General features: G+C 37.4%; 1 protein-coding gene and 1 long non-coding RNA gene across 2 annotated transcripts in view; one reads left to right on the top strand and one right to left on the bottom strand.

Annotated features, from left to right (window-relative positions):
- The window catches only part of LOC116246882 (probable LRR receptor-like serine/threonine-protein kinase At3g47570), a 76,109-nt gene extending 55,301 nt beyond the window's left edge, over positions 1 to 20,808 (bottom strand). Inside the window, exon 1 of the mRNA XM_050076044.1 lies at positions 20,395 to 20,808. Coding sequence (XP_049932001.1) covers positions 20,395 to 20,758 — 364 coding nt within the window. The 5' untranslated portion in view covers positions 20,759 to 20,808. The remainder of the gene's footprint in view (positions 1 to 20,394) is intronic.
- LOC116248896 (uncharacterized) lies at positions 14,054 to 15,114 on the top strand. The gene is made up of 3 exons (XR_004171075.2): positions 14,054 to 14,378; positions 14,472 to 14,644; positions 14,747 to 15,114. It is a non-coding gene; the product is annotated as an uncharacterized LOC116248896 (long non-coding RNA).
- Positions 20,809 to 21,676: the final 868 nt, after the last annotated feature.

Here is a 21,676-nt window from a genome sequence, read left to right as displayed (position 1 = left end):
GCTGGTCCACCAAATTGAAAACATACATTGTTGACTCGATTCAGAAACCGGTTTTACTGATTAAGATACACAATTTAATTGAGGTGGTAAGGAATGTATTTACCCAAATCATGTTATCGCCTTGAACAATTATCAAGCTGCTTTTGTATCTTCTCTTCCAGAAAGTATTCGCGTTTTTTTTTTGTTAAATTCAAGTTGTTGGAAGAGTCCTAAGGTGCTCATGAAAAGTAAGTGATATGGCTGGCCGCAGATCGCCACAGATCACATCAATGGGACTTTTTTTAATTCCACATCCAGCACCTTGCTTGGCACGCAAGATTACATCAACAAACTTTTTCTTCACAACCCTTAACAACATATTTCCAATGTCATGTTCTCTTCTCTTCTTGCCTTCTCTTATCTTCTTGCGAGTTTTCTAGCTTTTTTTTTGGGGTTTTTCAATCAGACGCCTACACTGCATTTAGTAGACCGGGCCTGTTGGTAGGGCTGCACACGACGGCTCGACTCAGCTCAAAAATCGTGTGCTCAAGGTCGAGCTAGAGTTAAACTCCTTATAGGAAGCTGGAGCTCGAGTCGACTACACAAAATCAAGCTCAACATCGACTCATTTAACTTGTTTAGGCATTAACTTGCATAAGCATTAACTCGTGTAACTTATGTAAGTGTTAAGGTCACGTAAGCATAATTTCGTGTAAGTGTCTTACTCGTGTAACTTGTGAAAATTTGTTTTTATCCTCAAAGTTTAAACCAGTGATTCAGTGAACTGTTTTTTGCAATATTATATAGAATACTAGTGCGAGTCGACCTCGAGTATAAAAGAGTTGTGTTCCTGAAACTCAAACTCGACTCGCACCATTACTCTATATAATATTTGCCAAAACTGGTTCACCAAATCAGTGGTTTTAACTTTGAGGGGAAAAAACAAATTTTCACAGCTTATACGAGTTAATGCTTACACGATTTAAATGAGTTAACGTATACATGAGTTAAACGAGTTAATGCTTACACGAGTTAATGCCTAAATGAGTTAAATGGGTTAAACGAGTAAAGTTCGAGCTTGATTTTATGTACTCGAGTCGAGCTCGATCATATTATAAGGAGCTTGACTCAAGTTCGAGCCAAGCTCAAGCTCAAGTTTTTGAGTTGCATCAAGCTCGTGCAGGCTAATCTCAGGTTCTACTTGTGAAGAAAAAGTCCTATGAATATGTTGCAAACTGGCAAGGAAATATGTTATTAAGGGTTGTGAAGAAAAAGTTTGTTGATGTAATCTTGCGTGCCAACTAAGTTTTTTGATGTGGAAATAAGAAGTCATGCGAATTAGAAAAAGTCCCATTGATGTGATCTGCGGCGGTGCAGTATACACCGAGTGTGGAAAACAACAAGCGATGTCACTTGCTTTTCATGAACACCAGACTCATTTTTTTAAAAGTTAACAGTAGAAATGGAAGTTCTTTTTGATAAATCCTGTTTCACTTCTTATTTGGCTTAGTAATCAACTGATCAATTGGTCAAAGCAGGTAAATTTAAACAGTCCAAAAATCTAAGAAAGGAACGAAAATTTGACAGAAGTCATTAAGAATGTCTTCAAGCTATGAAGAATTTGCCAGGTCAATTTTTAAGATATGCAGTTCAATAGCTGATTTCTTCATGCCATCTCTTATTGTTAGATGTCATATGCAAAGTCTGGACGATGCGAAATGTACATGACCTTGAAATTTGATGATTGAAAGCTCCAATCTGATCACATTTTATTTCACTATAGAAATAACGTTTGGAAAACTTAAGAATGTAGAAAAACAATCAAAATTTCATATCTCAAAGACTGATTGAAATGTTCCGATGCAAAAGTTCTTAATTTTTGTCTCCTATATATGGGCCTAGTTGTTCCCAAGTTTGAGATGACAAGGGCAACGATCAAGAACACATGTTCATCAGAGGAGAAAAAGAATAATCCAAACATATTCTGCAAGAGAGACCCCCCACAACACAGGAAGCCCTGGTACAGGTTGAGTCTTTCAATTTCAACCATGGAAACAGTACAAATGATGTAGGAAAGGGCAGAAGAGAGTATACAAAAGAATGAGGAATGAAATCATAATTCAAAACCGACCCTGAAACAGAGCCTCAGGGGGTTGATCGCATTCCCAAGTCAGCGTTAAAGGAAATCGATTGCAACTCCATGTCAGAGTGGAGTCAGAATTTTTTGTCTTTAAACTTAACCTTTAAAGAACACTCTAAGTTTAAATTTCAATATTTAAGGGGCACTTATATGCAAATAAAGTAAATTTGATGGGCCGGTGTGCCCACACCAGCTACAACATTACTCTGCCACTGGATCAAAGCCCAATTGGAAGTCTTCTCTTTAATTTTGTAGTCTATTATAGCTTTCATAGATGAATGGTCTCAAAATGCACCTTTGACACACTTTCGTCCAGAATATGAGGGTGTATCCGTGATACTCAACACTCTCTTTATCTTTTTCTGTTTTATTCAATTTTTGAAATACCAATACGGATCGGACCAAAGTTCTTACCTACGCTAGCACCTTGTCCTAGATGGGGAATTATAGACACCCCAACCAATGGATGGAGTTCCAAGAATACAATAGGTTGTCACAAAAGTACATCTCCATAAACAAACACAGGCGACTAAGTTTACATTTTGCTTTTAGAACATCCAGTGCGAACAAACACTCCAGGGCCGACTGTTAGAAACTTAGCGCTCTCTCTGTCTCTGTCTCTCTCTCACTTTCTTAACACACCAAGAAAATCCAATCAGAAAAAAAGAAAGACATATCAATCAGAAGAAAAGAAAGACATAGAAGGAATACAAAAAGATTTTACGTGGTTCGAAGACAATGTTTTCTTAGGTCCATGGCCGCCACACAATGCAGTTTCCACTATCAGAAAAAAAAAATACAAAGTTAAAATGGCATGCTCATCAACATGAGATGAGAGCAAAACCCACAAAATAAAAAATTACATAAATACCCTTACAAAAATTAGGGAAGACTATCAAGTATGGATTAGACTCAACACTCTAACAGCTGTCACTCAAAATTTGGGAGGGTACACTCAACACATGATAACCATGTGAAGGGTTTTTTTTTTCCTAATTTTTAAGGGCATTTCCCCCCTTTCTAACTTGGGTAATTTGGCACCCGGACCATTGACTTGAGTGCCGGGGGCCGGCCGAGTATTTGACGTAGCATGAGGAAGAACAACTTATGCAAGACAAGTTCCACAGGGGCAAATTGTCACCATTCTGAGGTCAGTTCTTCAATGCATAGATAAATGGTTTACTCAAGTTCAATCAAATCAATTTTATGGAACTCGAACTTGACTTGTTTATAATCACGAGTTTTGAGTTAAACTTGAGCTTAACAGAACAAATTCGAGTGGAGCTTGAATTGGCTCGACTAGTTTTACAGCTCTATCCGTATGACACACACAAATGGACTCGTCCCCTATTTTTATAATGTTGAAACATGTCAGTTGGAGCGGGAAGCTTCAACCTAAGGATGTCAATATGTCTGATTTGAATTGAATGTCCAAGCCAACTGCTTCAAAAACATTTGGATGAAGAAAAGAAATTTACTAATCAACTAACAAAAATATCCGATCAGATCCAGTTGGGACTTAGATTTAAATAAAAATTCTGTATTTAATGCTCTTACAGTTTGTAAATCAGCCAGATTCAGTTCAAAATATGGATTCAGATTCAAATTCATATATGAATATACAAATAGGATTCGGGTTGGATTCTGATTATGACATTTGATTTCAGATTCAGATTAAGATGAAAAAAATGGATTTAGATCAGATTGTGACATCTGATTTCAGATTCAGATTAGGATGAAATCTGATTTTGGATTCAGTTTTGGATGAGGAAAAAAATCAGATTCAGATTGTAGAATCTGATTTCGGATTCAAATTTGGATATAACTTTTTTTGAATTCGTATCCAAACTCGAATTTGAGCATATAAGTATCCGTATGGTCAATAATGTATTTTATTTGAATCGGATCCATTGACATCAATCCTTGCATATTTTTTCACTTTTTTAATATTTAATATTTTTCTTTTTTGCTAATATTTTTCTTTTTTGCATTTAGGTCCATCGATTTTCAAGAAAACCATGGTCAGTCGTTCCCTTGAGTCCTCCCAACTCCTCCAAGAGTATCAGCCATACCACTTTGTCTATACGATTGGACCTGATCAGCAACATACCACTTTTTCTATACCATTGGACCTTACCAGCCTCTGCATCTCGACACATGTCGGTAATTCTAGAATGTTCTTCTTCTTGAAAGCTTTCTGAAATGAAATATATTAGTTTTATTTTTTGTTGCTGAAGTTAATACAGCTCATATCGGACGTCTTTTACAGGCAACATAAGTACACTAGTTTGATGACTATTATATTTATATATCGGCTAATAAGTGGCATAATAAACCAATTTGAGGCTCATATTGACATATACCGTAAACAGTATATTTCATAACCCAACGGCTCTATGTTTTGACGTTCCCCCGTTATAGAAACGAGCCAAGACTCCACCTCATATTACGTTATCCGCAAGCAATGGCGTAGGCACGTTTGGGCTGATGTGGGCAAGTGCCCACACCAACTTATACAAATTATCTTATTTTATATTAATATTTCATTATATTTTTAGTAATTTGTATGTAGGCGCCTCTTTCAAATCTAAAATTTAAATTAGTAATGACCTTTGATAATTTTCTGGCTCTACCACTGTCTCCGACATTCTTCATGAAAAGCCACTTGTCTTTGCATTTCCTATTTTTTGCTTATATTCACAGTGATCATATATTAGTCAAATATTGGAGGTAAAGTTTGCTTGGTGGTGCAAAAAAGCCCCGTGAGAGGTCAGGGTTCTCTTGTAGTGGCAGCTATCACCATCTCTGATATCTTTGGCCGAGTAAAGTTTGCTCAAGCCATTATAGTTCCTAGAAAATGATCAAATGTTGTGAGTGCTAAACAATATCAAGCTAGAAAGCATGTGGAATTAAAATGAAAAGATAACCTGAAGCCAACAAAGATAACTTTATAATTTGTCATTGGATGGACATGGTCAATCATAGCCCAAAGGTCATATAGAGCCAATTCCTCCTGAATTACGGTTGTCAATATATCTGATTTTAATTGGATATAGAACCAAACAAGTTCAAAAAATATCCGATATGGAAAAAAAATTAACATCCAATTAAGAAATTCGATGGGATTCGGGTTTAAGAAAGGACATCTAACTGGATCCTGATTCAGATTTGGATGTACATATATATCCAACTGGATTCAGATTTAGATTCAGATACGGATTGGATTGTATTTTAAATAAAAGTCTTATATTCAAAATTGAATCAAATTTCGAATTCAGATCCAGAATTGAATCAAGTTTCAAATTCAGATTGTGATATTGGATTTTAGATCCATTGTTTGTATTCGAATCAGAATTTGAATATGGATATGTGAATATTAAAAAAAAAAACATATATATAGTTCAAGATGTATCCTATATGAATCTGATACATTAACATCTCTACTCCAACTCCAATCCCAGGACTCCAGAAAGACAATAAATAACAAAAGATACAAACCCCTCAAATTATTCCCTACGGGCCTGCAAGTGTCACACAATGGAGATAGCTAATAAGAAACTTTGTTAGATAATCAAAATTAAAAAGTCTTTCATATATGTATGCGTGTATGTACGTGTGTGTAATATGAGGGTGTAAGCAAACGCCAAAATGAACGTATGTGCACACCAATACGGATTGGTCCAATTTTTGACATACCAATATGGATCGGACCAAAGTTCTAATGTCCGCAATTGCCTTGTCCTAGATAGGGCGTTATAGACACCCAATCCAACCCAAACAAATAATAGATGGAATGGATGAAGTTCAGAAAATACAATTACATCTCCTCAAACAAACACGCGACCAAGTCTAAATTTTGTTTTTAGAACATCCGGTGTAAACAAACACTCCAAGAATCGACTGTCACAAGCCATAATGTTTTTATAAATGTTCACATAAGCCAAAGTGATTTTTTTTTTTCTAAAATGCCAACGATTAAGCTTACATTTCTCCACATCTTGGAGAATACACTGATGACTGAACTCATGATCACCAGGTGAGCAGCATTTTTTTTTTCTAATTCTTAAGGGCATTTTTTGTCTTTCTAACTTGAGTCATTTGGCACCCCACCCCGACCATTGACTTGAGTGTTAGGGGCCCGCATGTGAAAAACAACTTGTGCAAGACAAGTTCCACAGGGATAAATTGTCTGCATTTTGAGGTCAGTTGGATGAAGGGAACATCTTTTACAAGAAAGATCTCATTATATCTTTTTAGAAGGAGGAAGCCATCCTAGGATGTCAATATGTCTGATTTGAATTGAATGTCCAAGCCAACTGCTCCAAAAACCGATTAGGTTTAGATTCATATATGCATAAATATTCCAACAGATTCAGATTTAGCTATATTCAGTCGAATTCAGTTCAGATTCAAATATACAAAAATATCTGATCAGATCCTGATGGGACTTAGGTTTAAATAAAAATTCTATATTCAATGCTCGTACAGTTTGTAAATCAGCCAGATTCAGTTCAAAATATGGTTCAGATTCAAATTCATATATGAATGTAAAAATAGGATTAGGGTTGGATTCTGATTGTGACATCTGATTTCAGATTCAAATTAGGATGAAAAAAATGGATTTAGATCAGATTAAAATTATGAAATCTGATTCTGGATTCAGTTTTGGATGAGGAAACAAATCAGATTCAGATTGTGGATTCTGATTTCGGATTCAAATTTGGATATGACTTTTTTAAATTCGTATCCAAACTCGAATCTAAGTATATAAGTATCCGTTCGGTCAAGAATATATTTTATTTAAATCGAATCCCCTGGCATCCATCCTTGCCGATTTCCCCACTTTTCTAATATTTTACATTTTTATTTTTTGTATTTAGGTTCAATGGTTCATCGATTTTCAAGGAAAACAAGGTCAGTCGTTCTCGAGTCCTCCCAACTCATCCAAGGGTATCGGCGATGAATGTTCGCGATGTTCTTAATGAGCAGGTCGCCGAATAAGTTCAACTTTTTCCGGCGGCCGGCAATACCCAAAATTGCGTACATACTAGCATGCTGGAGCTTGTGGACATTGAGAAATGGTTACATATTTGGGTGGTGGCCTTTTGGTTTTGCGATACAAGTTATTTTTAGCAGATTCAAAAGCAGGAGAAGATTACTTGAGATATTCAACCATGCCCAAGAGATGGGGATGGCCATCAATGATGCCTGAGATTGGAAGGGGATGTTCTTTGCAAGTGGGGACGTTATTGTTAATGGATTGGATTTAAATTGGGTATACTCTTCACCATATCCGTTTCTTCAGGTATTTACATACTGGTATTCGAATTCAGATTTTAATAGAATGAAGAGATATCATCTCTGAATCTGAATTCAAGATCTGGTTTCACAATCCGAATCTGAATTTGAACTATATCTAGAAGATTTTCAAAAGGTAAGTGCATTGGATATGAGTAATTACTTAAAACTAAATCTGATCTGAAGCCATATCTGATCTAATACTTATATATATCAGAATCTGAATCCAAAACCAGTCTACTACCATCAGATTTTAAACACAGGTATACAATAGAAACTAACATTTTAAACGCGCAAGTCACTTTCGACAAGGAGAGAATGAGAGTAGTTATTGTTTGTAATGGAAAGGGGTTGTGGTTGTTCGTAATGAAGGGCCAAACCCGACACATAGAAGAGCGTCGTCATAGGATATACATGGTGTAGTGGACTCTGTTTCTGTTTCTCCTTTTCCTGCTTCGACCCTATCCTCATTACATGTTCTCGCATGTGGAAGCACTGTCAATCTGTCTTACCTGGTCTGTCATTCACCGTAACCTCATTCTTTAAATAAATATTAAAAAAAAAATTATGGAGCCCAATCCAACCAACCCAATGCCCTTTTTTTGGGCTCGAGCCCAAGTCGTGCCGGTACCGGAAACCCAGCGGCAACCCGAACCGGTGCCAGCATTAATGTTGATCATGAGAAGCACAGACTTCCACCCACGATCTTGTCGTCGAGGATTTATCAGGGGGAGATCGATTATGCGAAACCCGAGAAGGTCCGCCCTTTTCTAACACGCTTCCTCCCTCCATTCCGCTCCCAAAATTCTTGTCCATGGATTACCAAATATCATAAGTTCTTTGGGTTAGATGATTTTTTCTGCGTTGTTATGGTTTATTGTGAAATAGCAAGGTGTATATCGTCGTGGTTTTATGTTAATATAAACTGTGAAAACAATTATTTTTTTCAAATAAGTTGATGGGAACATTTGAAAATTTATCTGAAGATGTGGAGATAAGAAGAAATACAGGATATTTGCACTGTTGATTAAGAGTAAACTTCTGTTAGTTAGTAAATAGCTTACGTATAATTATTAAGATGAAATGACTAAAAGTAGTTCCCATATAAACATACATACGCGATTAACAATGTCCCGACCAGTTAGCCTTGACAAATGTATCAGCCGAGCAACCGGTGACCTTTCAAAACATAAGCAGTCAAGACTCATTGAGATCTCGAAAGATATGAAAGATCTCCCTCCAAGCCGTACATACGACTTTCATCGAATACGGCTTTCCACAGAATTCTATATGTATCTATGAGATCGTGTATGGAATTCTGTTTACTCACTTGAAATTGATGGCATACAATTGCAATTGGTCCTGTCCTTCCATAATCAGTACTGACCTTTCAAGAAGAATGAGTCCTGACCTTTTAAGACAGTCTTAACCTTTCAAAAAGAATCAGTCCTGACCTTTAATGCCCTTTTATTAATACATGCTCTAACTTAATTGTAGAATTATTGGGCGAGAAAACATAGGCAAGCGCACACGTTCGTTTAACGGGTACTAAGTTTATATATATTTTAGTTTATGATGGAACAACTGTGCTGTTTTTATAATAACAAAAGTTGGGTGTATTTTTGTGAGTTGTCAGATGCTTCCTGGTGGTACTAGGAATTCAACATTCTGGATCTCGGACTCGGTCTGGTTGGACTTCGACCCAAATCCCTTTGTTGACCTAACCAACATCATGAAACATCATTAATTTGGTTTTGCAAATCCACTTTGATTAGGAATGTAAATGGATTTACTAAGCTCAACCATCACATGACCTGATTTTGGATCTTGTGCAGAAATTTGGAGCAAACAGGTTTAGATTGGTCATGCGCTTTCATAAGTTAATGAGAATGTGAATTGATACATACACATATGAATGTCGGATCTGAATTCGTTTCTAAATTAGGATAGGATATAAAGACCCAACCGATTTGTAAGGATTGGCTAATTAAGTTATACTAGATGCAGAAACAACTTGCTGTCCCAAGAAGAAGGCTGCATAAATGTTGACCATCGATCGATCATTTGGGCATTCGGCCCCATTAGCACTGAGCTTTGAAGATTAGACCATAATGAACGGTAGCATATATTCGAACTTCTTTGTTCTTAATATTCTCTTGACCGCACTCCATTGAGATTCTACAGGATCCTAATAAATTGGCTGAACCTTGTAAGTACCCCTAAATTTTCAAGTTTCATATATATCTAGCCTTGTCACAATTATTTTCAACAATTTTGGGTCTCAAATAATTCAATTTATCACAGTTCTGATCCAATTACCCTCTACCGACTATATTTTGGAACTCATCTGAATTCAAATCTAAACTTCCAACCCAGGTTCTACCTGAAACTAGGCTGATAATTCATGTCAAATCTAGATCTAAACCCAATCCAAAATTCCAAGTCAGGATCTAAAAACCAAGCCTTAGATCGAGATTTGGATCCAAAACCCAACTTTAAATAAAAAAAATAGATCCCTAGGTCCCAATCTGGATCTAAAACCGAGCTCTAGATCTAAAACTAAGCCCTAGTGTCATTCAGATCCAAATTCAAAGTTTCAGATCCAAAATAGAACCTTAGGTCCAGACCTAAATCCAAATCCAAGCTGCAGATCCAAAATTCTGCCCTAGATCCAAAAAGAAGGTTAAAATTAATAATTAGACTCAAGAATCAAAATCGGGCCCAAAATAGGAAAATGGATTCAGAAAATCGCCCATAGGTCTACATTAGATAAGGGAAACCAATAATCTTGATAAAAAAAAAGTATTTGAGACTCAAATGTTTGCAATCGAACCCAAGAATCAATTCCCAACATCATTCGCAAGCTCCCTCTTGCTATTCAATTCGGCTCAGCTTCGTAAAGTCCAAAACTGGATGTACAATCCTCATTTCAAGCCTAAGCACCTATCGAATCCATGATCCAACCTTCCACATCGATCTGGGACCTTCCCATTCATGGAACGGAATCGTACTCAAACACGGCACCTCTGGTCTCTTGGAACCATATGAGGAGTTGGAACACGATCCCTGCAAAGAGTGGGTGCACCGGAGTAATCCCCTTCGTCCCCTTTGTTTTGCTTATTGTGGATCTTGGATCTCGGACTGTTTTACTTCGATATGAACGATATGCCTTACAACTGCATGAAATGGCCACCTGACGTGGTGATCAAAATACTCTCTATTATGCGTTCTTGTTTAGGAAATATAAAAATAATTAAAATTTTATATGTAAATTTTAAAAATTTTAAATTCACCAATATAAAAAAAATCTGAAAAATTGTATTTCAGCTGGTTAAAATTTTTGAAACTAGAGTTCGACACTTGCAATGAAAAATTCCTAACACCATGCCTAGATACAATTGCAAAAAGCAAGCAAGATTAATCTTAACACTTCCTCTTCTAGTCGCAGCAAAGGCGATTTTTGTTTGTCCAGAGATCTCGGAGCTCGATGAGCAAGTGGAGATGAAACTTGGGGAGAAAATAGACACAGCCATTGATCTCTTTAAAAACTGTCTTGTTGCTAAGCATATTCATCAAGCTGAACCTCTTGGCCAAGGAGGAAGCTTCCGTTTAATAGAGACGGAAGGTTGTCTCAAGTGTTTGATATTTATTGTTTGTGGTGTATCTAATTTCTTCCAGTCTATTACTTTGTATTCGTTCGAGATTATACATCTTGTTAAAAGTGACCTAAAGGAAGCTATAATTTCGTGAAAATAATTAAATGGGGAATTAAGCTGGGATTTATGCCTGGTAGAATTTTCTAGTTGTGTTTTCTTTCTGAACCACATTTCTGGGAATGATTTTGATACATGATCAGTTGCTTCTAGAAAGGGGGATGTATCAACATGCATATGTTGATCAAAGATCAAACTAAGTCATGCCTCTAAACTACCAAAAAATAAATCAGAAAATATGAAGTCATAAAGAAATTAATCATTTACATGATTGAGTTAAAAGTTTAGATACATGAATTAAAGCAACTTTTAGGGGTCATTTGGCAGTAGGGACACTTTATAAGCGTCCGCTAAATCTACCCTAAAGATTGAGGCAAGTTCATGTAACAATAGTTCTAGTATTTTATGAACCTGCCTTAATCTCTGGGGTTAATCTCTGGGGCATATTAACGGGCTAGTTGCATGGAAGAAGTAAAAATGGTTATTAAAGGAAAGCTTGAGAGTTGAGAGACATGATGTCAAATGCAAATAACTCTATATAACTATATATAAAACCAATGTAAGGACCTAAGTTTCAAACCAAGAGGTTAGCAATATATTCACCTAAATCTTCCCAGATTGAATGCAGTTTTCCGAAAGCATGATGCCATATTAATGGGCTGGTCAGATGGATAAAGCCAAGAAGGATAAGCTGGGAAGTTCTTAAATGTTCTTCAAGTGCCAAGAGATTAATGAAGAGCAATTCATTCCACCTGCTATCCTCATCTTGAGAAAAAAGGAGGCATGACTATTGCTATGAGAGAAAGCATGACAAACTCTATTGGGGTTTGGGTAGAGAAGCCACCAATAGAGGACTCGGAAAAAGAGAATCAGATCAACACAACATAAATTGATTTGAAATTTATTGTCATTCTTTCTGCATCCAATGGATCTCAACCTGTTCTTGAGGAGGTTGGTGCAATGGCTTGACCAGGTGGGAGTTAGTAGGCAGTCAATCTTTATTTCAAGCGTAGGGGCATCAACCTCTCCTACTGGAAAAGCGAGATCACCCATGTGTAAGTTGAAGTGCAATGGGGGCAATACCTTGAGACAGAAAAAGTACACCCTGTATCAAATAAGAACAAGGGGTTGGATGAGAGCTTAAGTTGTTTACGGGATGGTAGGTTTCCTCGCTCACATAGATGGTCGAATAACTTTTCATGAGTTTTCTAACTTGTTAGTTGCAAGAACCAAGCCAGGTTCTTGGTAGAACAAGGCCAAATTCAAGGTTCCATGAGCCTAGTTCAGGATCCTCAGGTGGTTCTAAATTTCCAAATCGTTAGTGCAAGTTCTAGGTTGGAAGCCAAGCTGTCCAACTTCAACCACTAAAAGCCATTGACATGTTTTGGATTATTTTTCTTAAGAAAAACAATAACACATTGTTATTGTCCTATGAATCTGCTCTGTAAAAATGGAGTATATTCATACAACACTTGTTATAGTTTTCTATGAATTTGAATCATTTTTGGGGCAGGTTAGTGAAACAACAACGTGGAGTTACTTTTGCCAAACAGCCCCTGAAGCTCACCCTTCTCATAGTCCAAATTTAATCATGCACACCCACAATTGGTACGGACAAAAAAAACCATAATTGCATTTTTGAACTAGAAGAAGAGGTGCTATATTAAATTTTGCAGAAAATATGAAATCATGACTCCTATTTGTAAGCTTAATAATCTAAATTAAGTATGAAAAGTAATTACTATAATTCGACCAGAAAATAAGTCACGACCAAAATAAAGATTTTAAAACAGATTGTAGAAACACTGACTCTGAGGCTACCTACTTAATTATATATTCCAAATGATGCTGTACAGTTAAATTTTGAGCGCAAATATAAAGCGGAGACAAACACATTGCAAGCACATAAATACACTTCATAAAAGTTAAAAAATTAATATCCAAGTACACATACGTACACCTCGTTTAAAAATGAGAATCATAATTTTTTAAATTGTAAAGCTTGCACGAACCCTCAAACCAAGCAATTTCCGCTTGTCACCCTGTTTGTTAATGGTCTTTAAACATTAATTAGGCTCGAACTTGAAGATGGTTTAAACAAGTCACTATTAACAACTTTTTTTTTTCCATTAAAAAAAAGGCACTGCCAAGACCACTTAATGTAAATTAGAAATGAAGCCACATTGTGGCTAGGAATGTCAGGTTCGAGCCAAGGTGAGCCAGCTCTAATTTGTTCTTGTCTCAAAAGCCAAGATCGAACTTGGCTAGAACGCTCAAGACAAGTATGAGTGGACTAGCTCAAACTTGGCTCAAACTCAAACTGCTGATGCTAAACTCAGGCCAAGATTGGGCTGGAGCTTAGCCGGGCAATATTTAAAAAAAATAAAAAAAAAAATCAATTTGAACATGTGTAGAAACAGCCAGATTAGAATTTGCGAGTTGGAACTTGCTAGCAAGGGGGAAATCAGATGTAGCTGTTTATTGTCGTGATGATATTGAAAATAATCTTTTACATGTTATCTTATTGATCTTGATCTTACTCAAGTTTATGTAAATGGAGCTTGTGAAGTTCGAACTCTACTCGTTTACTTAACTTTTACCCAAACACGACTCGTTTATTAGATGAGTCAAGCTTGATCCGAGTTTAACTAAGAGACGTCAAGAATGAACCAGAGTTGGCTCAATTCATCAAGCATCCATAATACTGTGGTGGCTTCCTGCTATGGAGTAATTGAATGTCCCGTGTGTCACTGAGGGCCCGTTTGATGGGCGGGTGAAAATTGATGAGGATGGAAGAATTTGTACGGGCGGGTGAAATTTCACCTGCCCCATTAAAAACCCGTCCAACGGGGTGGAATTCCACCCGTTTAACCTAAAAGCGAGCGGGTGGAATTCCACCCGCTCGAAAGTCCGAGCTCGGAACTCGAACTTTCGAGCGGGTGGAATTCCACCCGCTTGAGTTCATGTTTCGGGCACCCCGCTGGACTTCCCTCCGCAGCTCCTCCTCCCTTCTTCTCACCATCGCACCAGAACTCACTCCCATTGTTTCCGCTGCGCCTTCACCTCACTCGCACTGTCGCCTCCCCGCTGCGCCGTCGCCTCTCTGCTCTTCCGTCGGTATGCCTTTCCTTTCTCCCTTTCTCTCTTTTGCCCTAAGATGTTCCTCTGTATGGCAGGGAAGACATAAACAGAGACAGGGCAGCATTTGGGCCTTCTTCTGTATGGCAGGGAAGACATACGCAGAGACTGTGAGTCTCTCAATATCTCTCTCGCTTCTCCTCCGCTTCTCCTCCTTCGCGATTTGGGCGTTTGATTTGGGCGTTTGATTTCTGATGTAGCAGCTGCTATCGAGGACCTATTTCTAATGTGCACATGCATCGCTTATTCAGTCTACCCCTTCAATATATATTTGCTCTGCAGGACAGAAAATCCTGTTGCTCAGCAGAACCCATCAGATCGTGAAGGAAATCAAGGGCATTGTGATGGTTTCACTGAGACCCAGATAGAATCTCAGGTTCTCAAATCTGAACTTGATTCATTTCTTTTCAACCTGTGCTTTATTCCTATGGGAATCAACTTATGTGTCGCTGGTTTGGTTGACAAATGATGACAGCAGGTTGTTGAGTATGAAGAAGATCTAGCAGGAAGGCAGATGATAATAGAAAGAGTGAGGACAAGATCTATGGCTTCATCTTCTGCACGGGAAAGGCCTTCGGGTGAACAGATAGATGACAATCTTGGACGTCTTCTTCGAGTTGCTAATGAGAACAAATAGTTTATTCTTTCAATCTTATGTGGACTGTGTAGGTGTGTACATAATCATATTGCTAGCTAACTAATTTGAATTTGTTTCCACCATCTGGGTCTCCTACATGATCCTCAGATTGGGATGGTTAGCTTTCTGTAAATTACAATTTTGGCATGTGGTTACTGAAACAGTTTGAGAAACAAGCGAAGCTTGTTACATCTGTAAGACACACTAGATCTATGTACAGTTTCCATTTGTAATTACATTGAACAATGTAACAGTAAATTTGAGATGGTCTGGATGCTCTTTAGTGCAGCTGTCTGTTTTCTGTTTTATTCGCTGGGATGATTGGTGACTATGTTGCTTCCATCAGAAATGGTTGAATATGTGGATCATTCATTTTATCTTCCTTTCTTTTATTGGACTGGCTGCTATTATAATCCATGTTTCCTGCCTCTCAGAAATAGTTCTGGAGAAAAAAAAAACAACATTTTTCAAGTTAAATTTTTCTTGTGCATCAAACATGGTTAAATTTACCACGTTAAATGTCACCCGACAATCAAACAGGGCCTCATATTGGAAGAGGGTGAAATTTCATCCAGTAAATTTTTTTAGAAAAATTTACCATGGTAAATTTACCACGTTAAATTTTACCCGCCCATCAAACGGGCCCTGAAGAAGATACATCATGCCATGGATTGTCCAAGAAATTCTGCAATACTTCATGCAGTGAACAAATAAGACCATCTAAACTGAGACGGAAAGCATCAAATAGCAAACCTGCGCCATACTGGTGCACAAATTTTCGTGTGCAAGTATGGTTAGTGACTTAAATACCCTTAGTTCACGCTGAAAAAAACTTTTGTAAAGATAAAAATAAAAATAAAAAAAGTAAAAAGACTATAGAGGCCATTTCTTTTTAACAAATGATGAGAATGTCTTTCCATCCTTTACTGTGTAACTTGCGCAAGACGCACACAATTTTCTCTCTCAAATAGCAGTAATTTGGTCAGTGACTTTGGTATTTTTGTCTGAGAAAAAGGTACCAAACCCTTAGGTGCTGAACCCATAAGGATGCTCCTAGGGGCAGAGCCAAGAGGAGGCCTGCATGGGCCCTACCTTATTTTTTTTAATTTTATATATAAATTAAAAAAAAATCACTTGTTCTATGTAAAAAAAAATCACTTGTATCACAACAACAGTGCCTTGAGCAATTTGTCCCTAACAAAATGAACATCCACGTCAATGTGCTGGCTTCTATTATGAAAAAGTTGGAATAGCTGCTAAATATTTTGCACTCACATTGCCACATCATATGGATCGTGGATTTCTTTTGTTCTTATTTCAAGTTCAACTAGAAATATGTCTACCACGTTGCATCGTCTGCTAGACTGAGAAACAACTTGCTGTTTCTTTGAACTTCCTGCAACAAGATTCAGTCCCAAGAAGGCTGCAAAAATGTTGACCATCGATCGATCATTTGGGCATTCGGCCCCGTCCGCATCGCTATATATATATATATATATATATATATATATATATATATGAACTTCTTTGTTGTTGTATGTTTTGAACTTTGAAGATTAGACCATAATGAACGGTAGCTTTTATGAATCTTAATATTCTCTTGACAGCTCCCCATTGAGATTATACAGGATCCTAATAAATTAGCCGAACCTTGTCAGTACCCCCAAATTTTCATGTTTCATATACATCTAGCATTTTCACAACTATTTTCAACAATTTGGGGTCTCAAATACTTCAATTCATCGCAGTTCTGATCAAATTACCCTCTAATTTGGTTATCGACCATATTTTAGAACTCATCTGAATTTAAATCTAAACTTCCGAAGCCCTACCTCAATCTATTCTGATAATTCTTGTCAAATCTAGATCTAAACCCAATCCAAAACCAAGTCAATATCCAGAAACCAAGCCTTAGATCAGATCTGGATCCAAATCCCAACTTTAGATAAAAAATAGAGCAGTAGATCCCAATCTGGATCTAAAACTGAGCTCTAGATCTAAAACTAAGCCTTAGATCCAAATTCAAAATTTTAGATCCAAAATAGAAATTAGATCTAAATCCAAATCCAAATCCAAGCCCCAAATCCAAAGTCCTGCCCTAGAACCAAAAAGAAGGTTCAACGTTCATAATTACACTCGAGAATCAAAATGGGGCCCAAACTAGGAAAATAGATTCAGATAAGATAATCACCCACAGGTCCAGATTAGATCACTCAAATGTTTAGAATTGAGTCCAAGAATCAATTCTCAATTTTCTCTTTCTCTTCTACTAGTTTTTCTCCCTATTTCTTTCCACTCACTTATAAATCTTTATTTCTCTCTCTTAATTTTCTCTTAAAATCTCTTGCTCTTTTACTAGTTTTTCTCTATCTATATTTTCATTCCCTTAAAAATCTTTATCTCACTCTCTCTAACTGTTTTGATAAAGATTTATGAAATACTTTCCTTTAAAATGAATTTCCTTCCTTGGGTTTATAAAATTTTAACTTTTTTACCAAGTACCACCACACCACATATAGGTTGAAGATGATGTTTGGTTGAATATGAAATGCATTGAAAATGAACATAGCATAATAGTGTCAGGAATGACGAAGCCCAAAACCAATTCTGGCTGGGTGAGGGACACATATTGCAATGCACCCACAATACTTCAATATAAAGTAGCATCCTTAAACTTTGAACTGTGACCATCAAATAATTTTATGAATGTGGCCATCGGCGTGTTCAAGGGTTTGGCTTCATGCATTTTTGTATTCTTGAAAAGATTAATGAAATTACTTTCTTTGATAAACACCAAACTTCCTCTTAACATTGGTTGATTCACTTCCTAGGAAATAGAATGAAGATTTTCCAAGTTTCACTTTTGCCTGTAGGGGGAAGGGTCTTCTATCTAACTAACTGGGCATTTTGATCACTTTTAGTCCATGACACATGGTCCTTTGTTAGATGGCCATTACCTATTACATGCTCCAATAACACAATGATGCTCACAACATATAATTCTAATCCTCCTCATTCAAGGGCATTTCTTTTGATAACATTGGACATCAGTGCAAAACTTACTGGAATTGTGCATTTTTATTCATTATTCTTGTTATGAATTTTTTTGATAGATTTGAGAAATTTTGATTACGATATGGTATGTCAAAATTTTAGAAAATTGAAAGGATTTATGTGAACTATGACTATAGTTCATATAAATCACAAACTGCAATAATGGACAAAGTTCCAAACCTCTTTCACATAACTTGTATTGGAAATGCGCGAGTTGTTCTACAAGATTAGTCACCCAAATGCCTTAGGAATAGAACACACAAACATATTAAGCATGTCTTTATTAAACCCTATATGCAACTGTAATTGAGCAATGCAAGCAAGAGATCTCAATGAAAGCAATCAAACTACATTTCCACCTCCAACTATTTTAGCCGATGGCTGGTCGCGCCCTGGAATTAAATCTCATTGTATCTATGGATATATTTGAATTATCCTTCCATCATTCTTGTCTTCTGTCGTATCCTTCTCAGCCCTACGACCACTTCCTTCATGTCCATTCTCTCATTTGGAGACACATTTGAACATGACATGCCAATCTCTATGATCATCACGAGCAGCTCATTCATGTGAGCTGATCTTTCAGTTGGAGTAGTATTGCTTTCATTCAAAAGATGACTATCAATGACATCTGAAATTCCAACAGGAAATGCTTCAGCCACCCATTGCCTCAAACTAATATCCCCATCAAATTGTTCATCAGTAGGCTTTCTTCCTGTAAACATCTCAAGGAGGAAAATTCCGTAGCTGTAGACATCGGCTTTGGCTGACACCTTTCCGGCCATCCCAAATTCTAATTCAACCACTCAACAATATTAGACATGATTAACAAGCACAATATAATTGGCTAATGCTCATCTATGACACAATTGCAGGAATTGGTTTTGGGCGAGAGGCCTGAAAATTAATGGACTTAAGATCAATTGACACAATCCTGCCTTTCTCTTGTTGTATTCTCATATATACATTTAAAAAAGAAGACAAGATTATGATTTAGAGCTAGACATGGTTATCGGGCTGGGTACCGAATGGGTACCCCACCCAATCGGGCCCAGTACCCAACGGGTACCCCGCCTACCCGATCGGGCCTGGGTTCAAGCCCACCCGGGTCAGCTCAACGGGGCCCAATCCATCCGGATAACTTTTAAATATTAAATATTTTTTTACGTATTCAGGCCGGGCCTGGGCTCGGATTCCGGACATCAGGCAGGCCCGGACCCGGTTCTTATTGGGCCGCGCTGGCCTGATGCCGAGGTCTATTTAGAACTGAAGTCTTATATGTATGATATCCACGTGCTGTTAAAAGAATTCAAACATGTATCCAGGTTTTTTCTATGGGGCATGTGAGATTTGTTGAGTTTCATTAATTGTATGGCATAGTGATTTCACATCATAAAGGCCTAATTAAACTCATCTTCCTTCTAATTCTCCTATGACCTATCTCAAAGTTCTCTTAAATGGCTCCTATATCGAGTGAATTATTTAGTGGTGCCGATTGTTCGCCAATCTTAAGCCATTAGGTAGACAGGTATTTACGATTAGGATTCTTTTATACAAGAAAGGAAAAAAGTTTGTAACTTCTGTTAACAGATGAAGATCAATTGAAGAATCTTGTCTGTTGAGGACATGCAAACAACACATCTGTACATGAGCACAAAACAATGCAACACCATAAGCCATAGGAACAACAAATGCATTGTCAATGACCTTTACATTATTGAGCTAGGAACCACTTGTGTATCTCTTTATGTGTGAACTAACAAATCATGATGATCAGATGGATCAGGGGTGTTTTCACATCAATTAATATATTTATTGATATCATATCGCAAACCTCAGAAGAGTATAGTTAGTTAAACCACATAAGTCAGGACCAAATTATATATATATCTATATATATGTTTATATATATATATATATATTTGAAATCAGTGGGCTACCTATGTTACTGGTGACGCCTTTTCTTATTTCGGGGCCCTAAAAATAGTCTCAATGCTAAAAGCGGTTGCCAAAACATTGACTATCATCAATGCATTTTTTTGCAATGTTTTAAACAATACAAAATAAAAAAGAAGCTTAGTCAGCCAATTTCAATATAAATAAATAAATGAATGAATGAATATATATATATATATATATATAGTGAGAGAGAGAGAGAGTCCACTAGGGCTGGCAAACCCACCCACTCTCTCTTTGTCTCTCTTTATCTCACCTCATTACCTCTCCGGCCCCTCCCATGTGGTCCCACCTTATTTGCCACTTTCTCCGTGACAGCATTATTGAGGAGAAAGAGTGTGTTCACACATGCACACACACATATAAAAGCTCAAAGCCAGGGCAGGTTGACTCAAGAAACGGTTTAGGCAATTATATTCACACTTCCAGAGACACAAAATTTATAAAAAGATAAAAAAAAAAAAAGAGATAGTACTAACCTGGTGCAATGTATCCGGTGGTTCCGAGAGTAGCTGTAAGAGTAGAAGAATTCAGACCAACTAGAATCTTTGCGATGCCAAAATCGCTCACGTATGCCGTCATGTTCTCATCTAGAAGCACATTACTTGGCTTCAGATCACAATGAACTATAGTCTCCGAGTAACCATGGTGAAGATATTCTAAAGCAGAAGCCACATCAATCATGATATCCAATCTCTGAAAGAGATTCAAGTGATGGTCACCCGAATGTAGATAGACTTCTAGGCTGCCAAGGGGCATGTATTGGAGAACCAAAGCCTTGAAATCTGTACTAGAGCAAGATGTAATGACTTTAACAAGGTTTCGGTGCCTGATTTGGCGCATGACAGTGCACTCGATGTCAAAACTTTTAGATGCTCCTTCAAATAGCAAATTAAGGACCTTAACTGCCACAGTAGTTCCATCTGCTAGAATTCCTTTGTACACTGAACCAAAGCTTCCATTCCCAAGAAAATTTGCATTACTGAAGTTGCTGGTCGCATGCAATAGCTCTCTGTATGAAATCACTGGAAGTGTAATTCCACGTAATCTTTCAATGTCATCAGGATGTTTCAACATCCCCCTCTTTCTATAGCATGAGATACCAATGAGTGTGCAAACAATGACCACAATTACTGAGCCTCCAATTGCGCAAGGGGCAATCACTCTAGCCGCGTTGTTATTACTTTGCCTCTCTGTTTTATCTAAGCACAATGGGACATGGAATTTGGGTGCTCCACATAATGCATAGTTCCCTAGGAACGACTCGGCAGAAAGGTTAGAAAACTTTCCACCACTTGGAATCTCTCCTTCCAATAGATTGAAGGACAACTCTAAGACCTCGATGTGTTGAAGATTCTCCAATGATTTTGGTATCTCACCCGAAAGCTTGTTGTCGGAAAGGTCAATAGCTTCAATGTTTACCATGTGATCAAGTTGTTCAGGAATGTGACCATCAAATGTGTTCTGAGAGAGATTCAAATACTTTAGCATTTGGAGCTTTGATAACGATGCAGGCAACTCTCCACTCAGCTTGTTTGTAGAGATATCCATGTTGATCATCATGGCAAAATTCCCGAGATCCAGAGGCAGGTGACCAGTGAAAGAGTTGTCTTGCAAGTATAGCTCCAACAAGTCCTTCAACTCACAAAGACCAGGCGGTAGTGTTGATGACAAATTGTTTGAGTGTAGACTCATTTGTTGCAAACTAGTGAGATTGCTTATAGAGCTTGAAATTGACCCAATTAGCATGTTGTGTTCAAT

Source organism: Nymphaea colorata, chromosome 2 (genome assembly GCF_008831285.2).
Source record: "Nymphaea colorata isolate Beijing-Zhang1983 chromosome 2, ASM883128v2, whole genome shotgun sequence".
Taxonomy (NCBI): domain Eukaryota; kingdom Viridiplantae; phylum Streptophyta; class Magnoliopsida; order Nymphaeales; family Nymphaeaceae; genus Nymphaea; species Nymphaea colorata.
The sequence above is the reverse complement of the archived record's forward strand: the minus strand, read 5'-3'. Positions and strand labels throughout refer to the sequence as shown.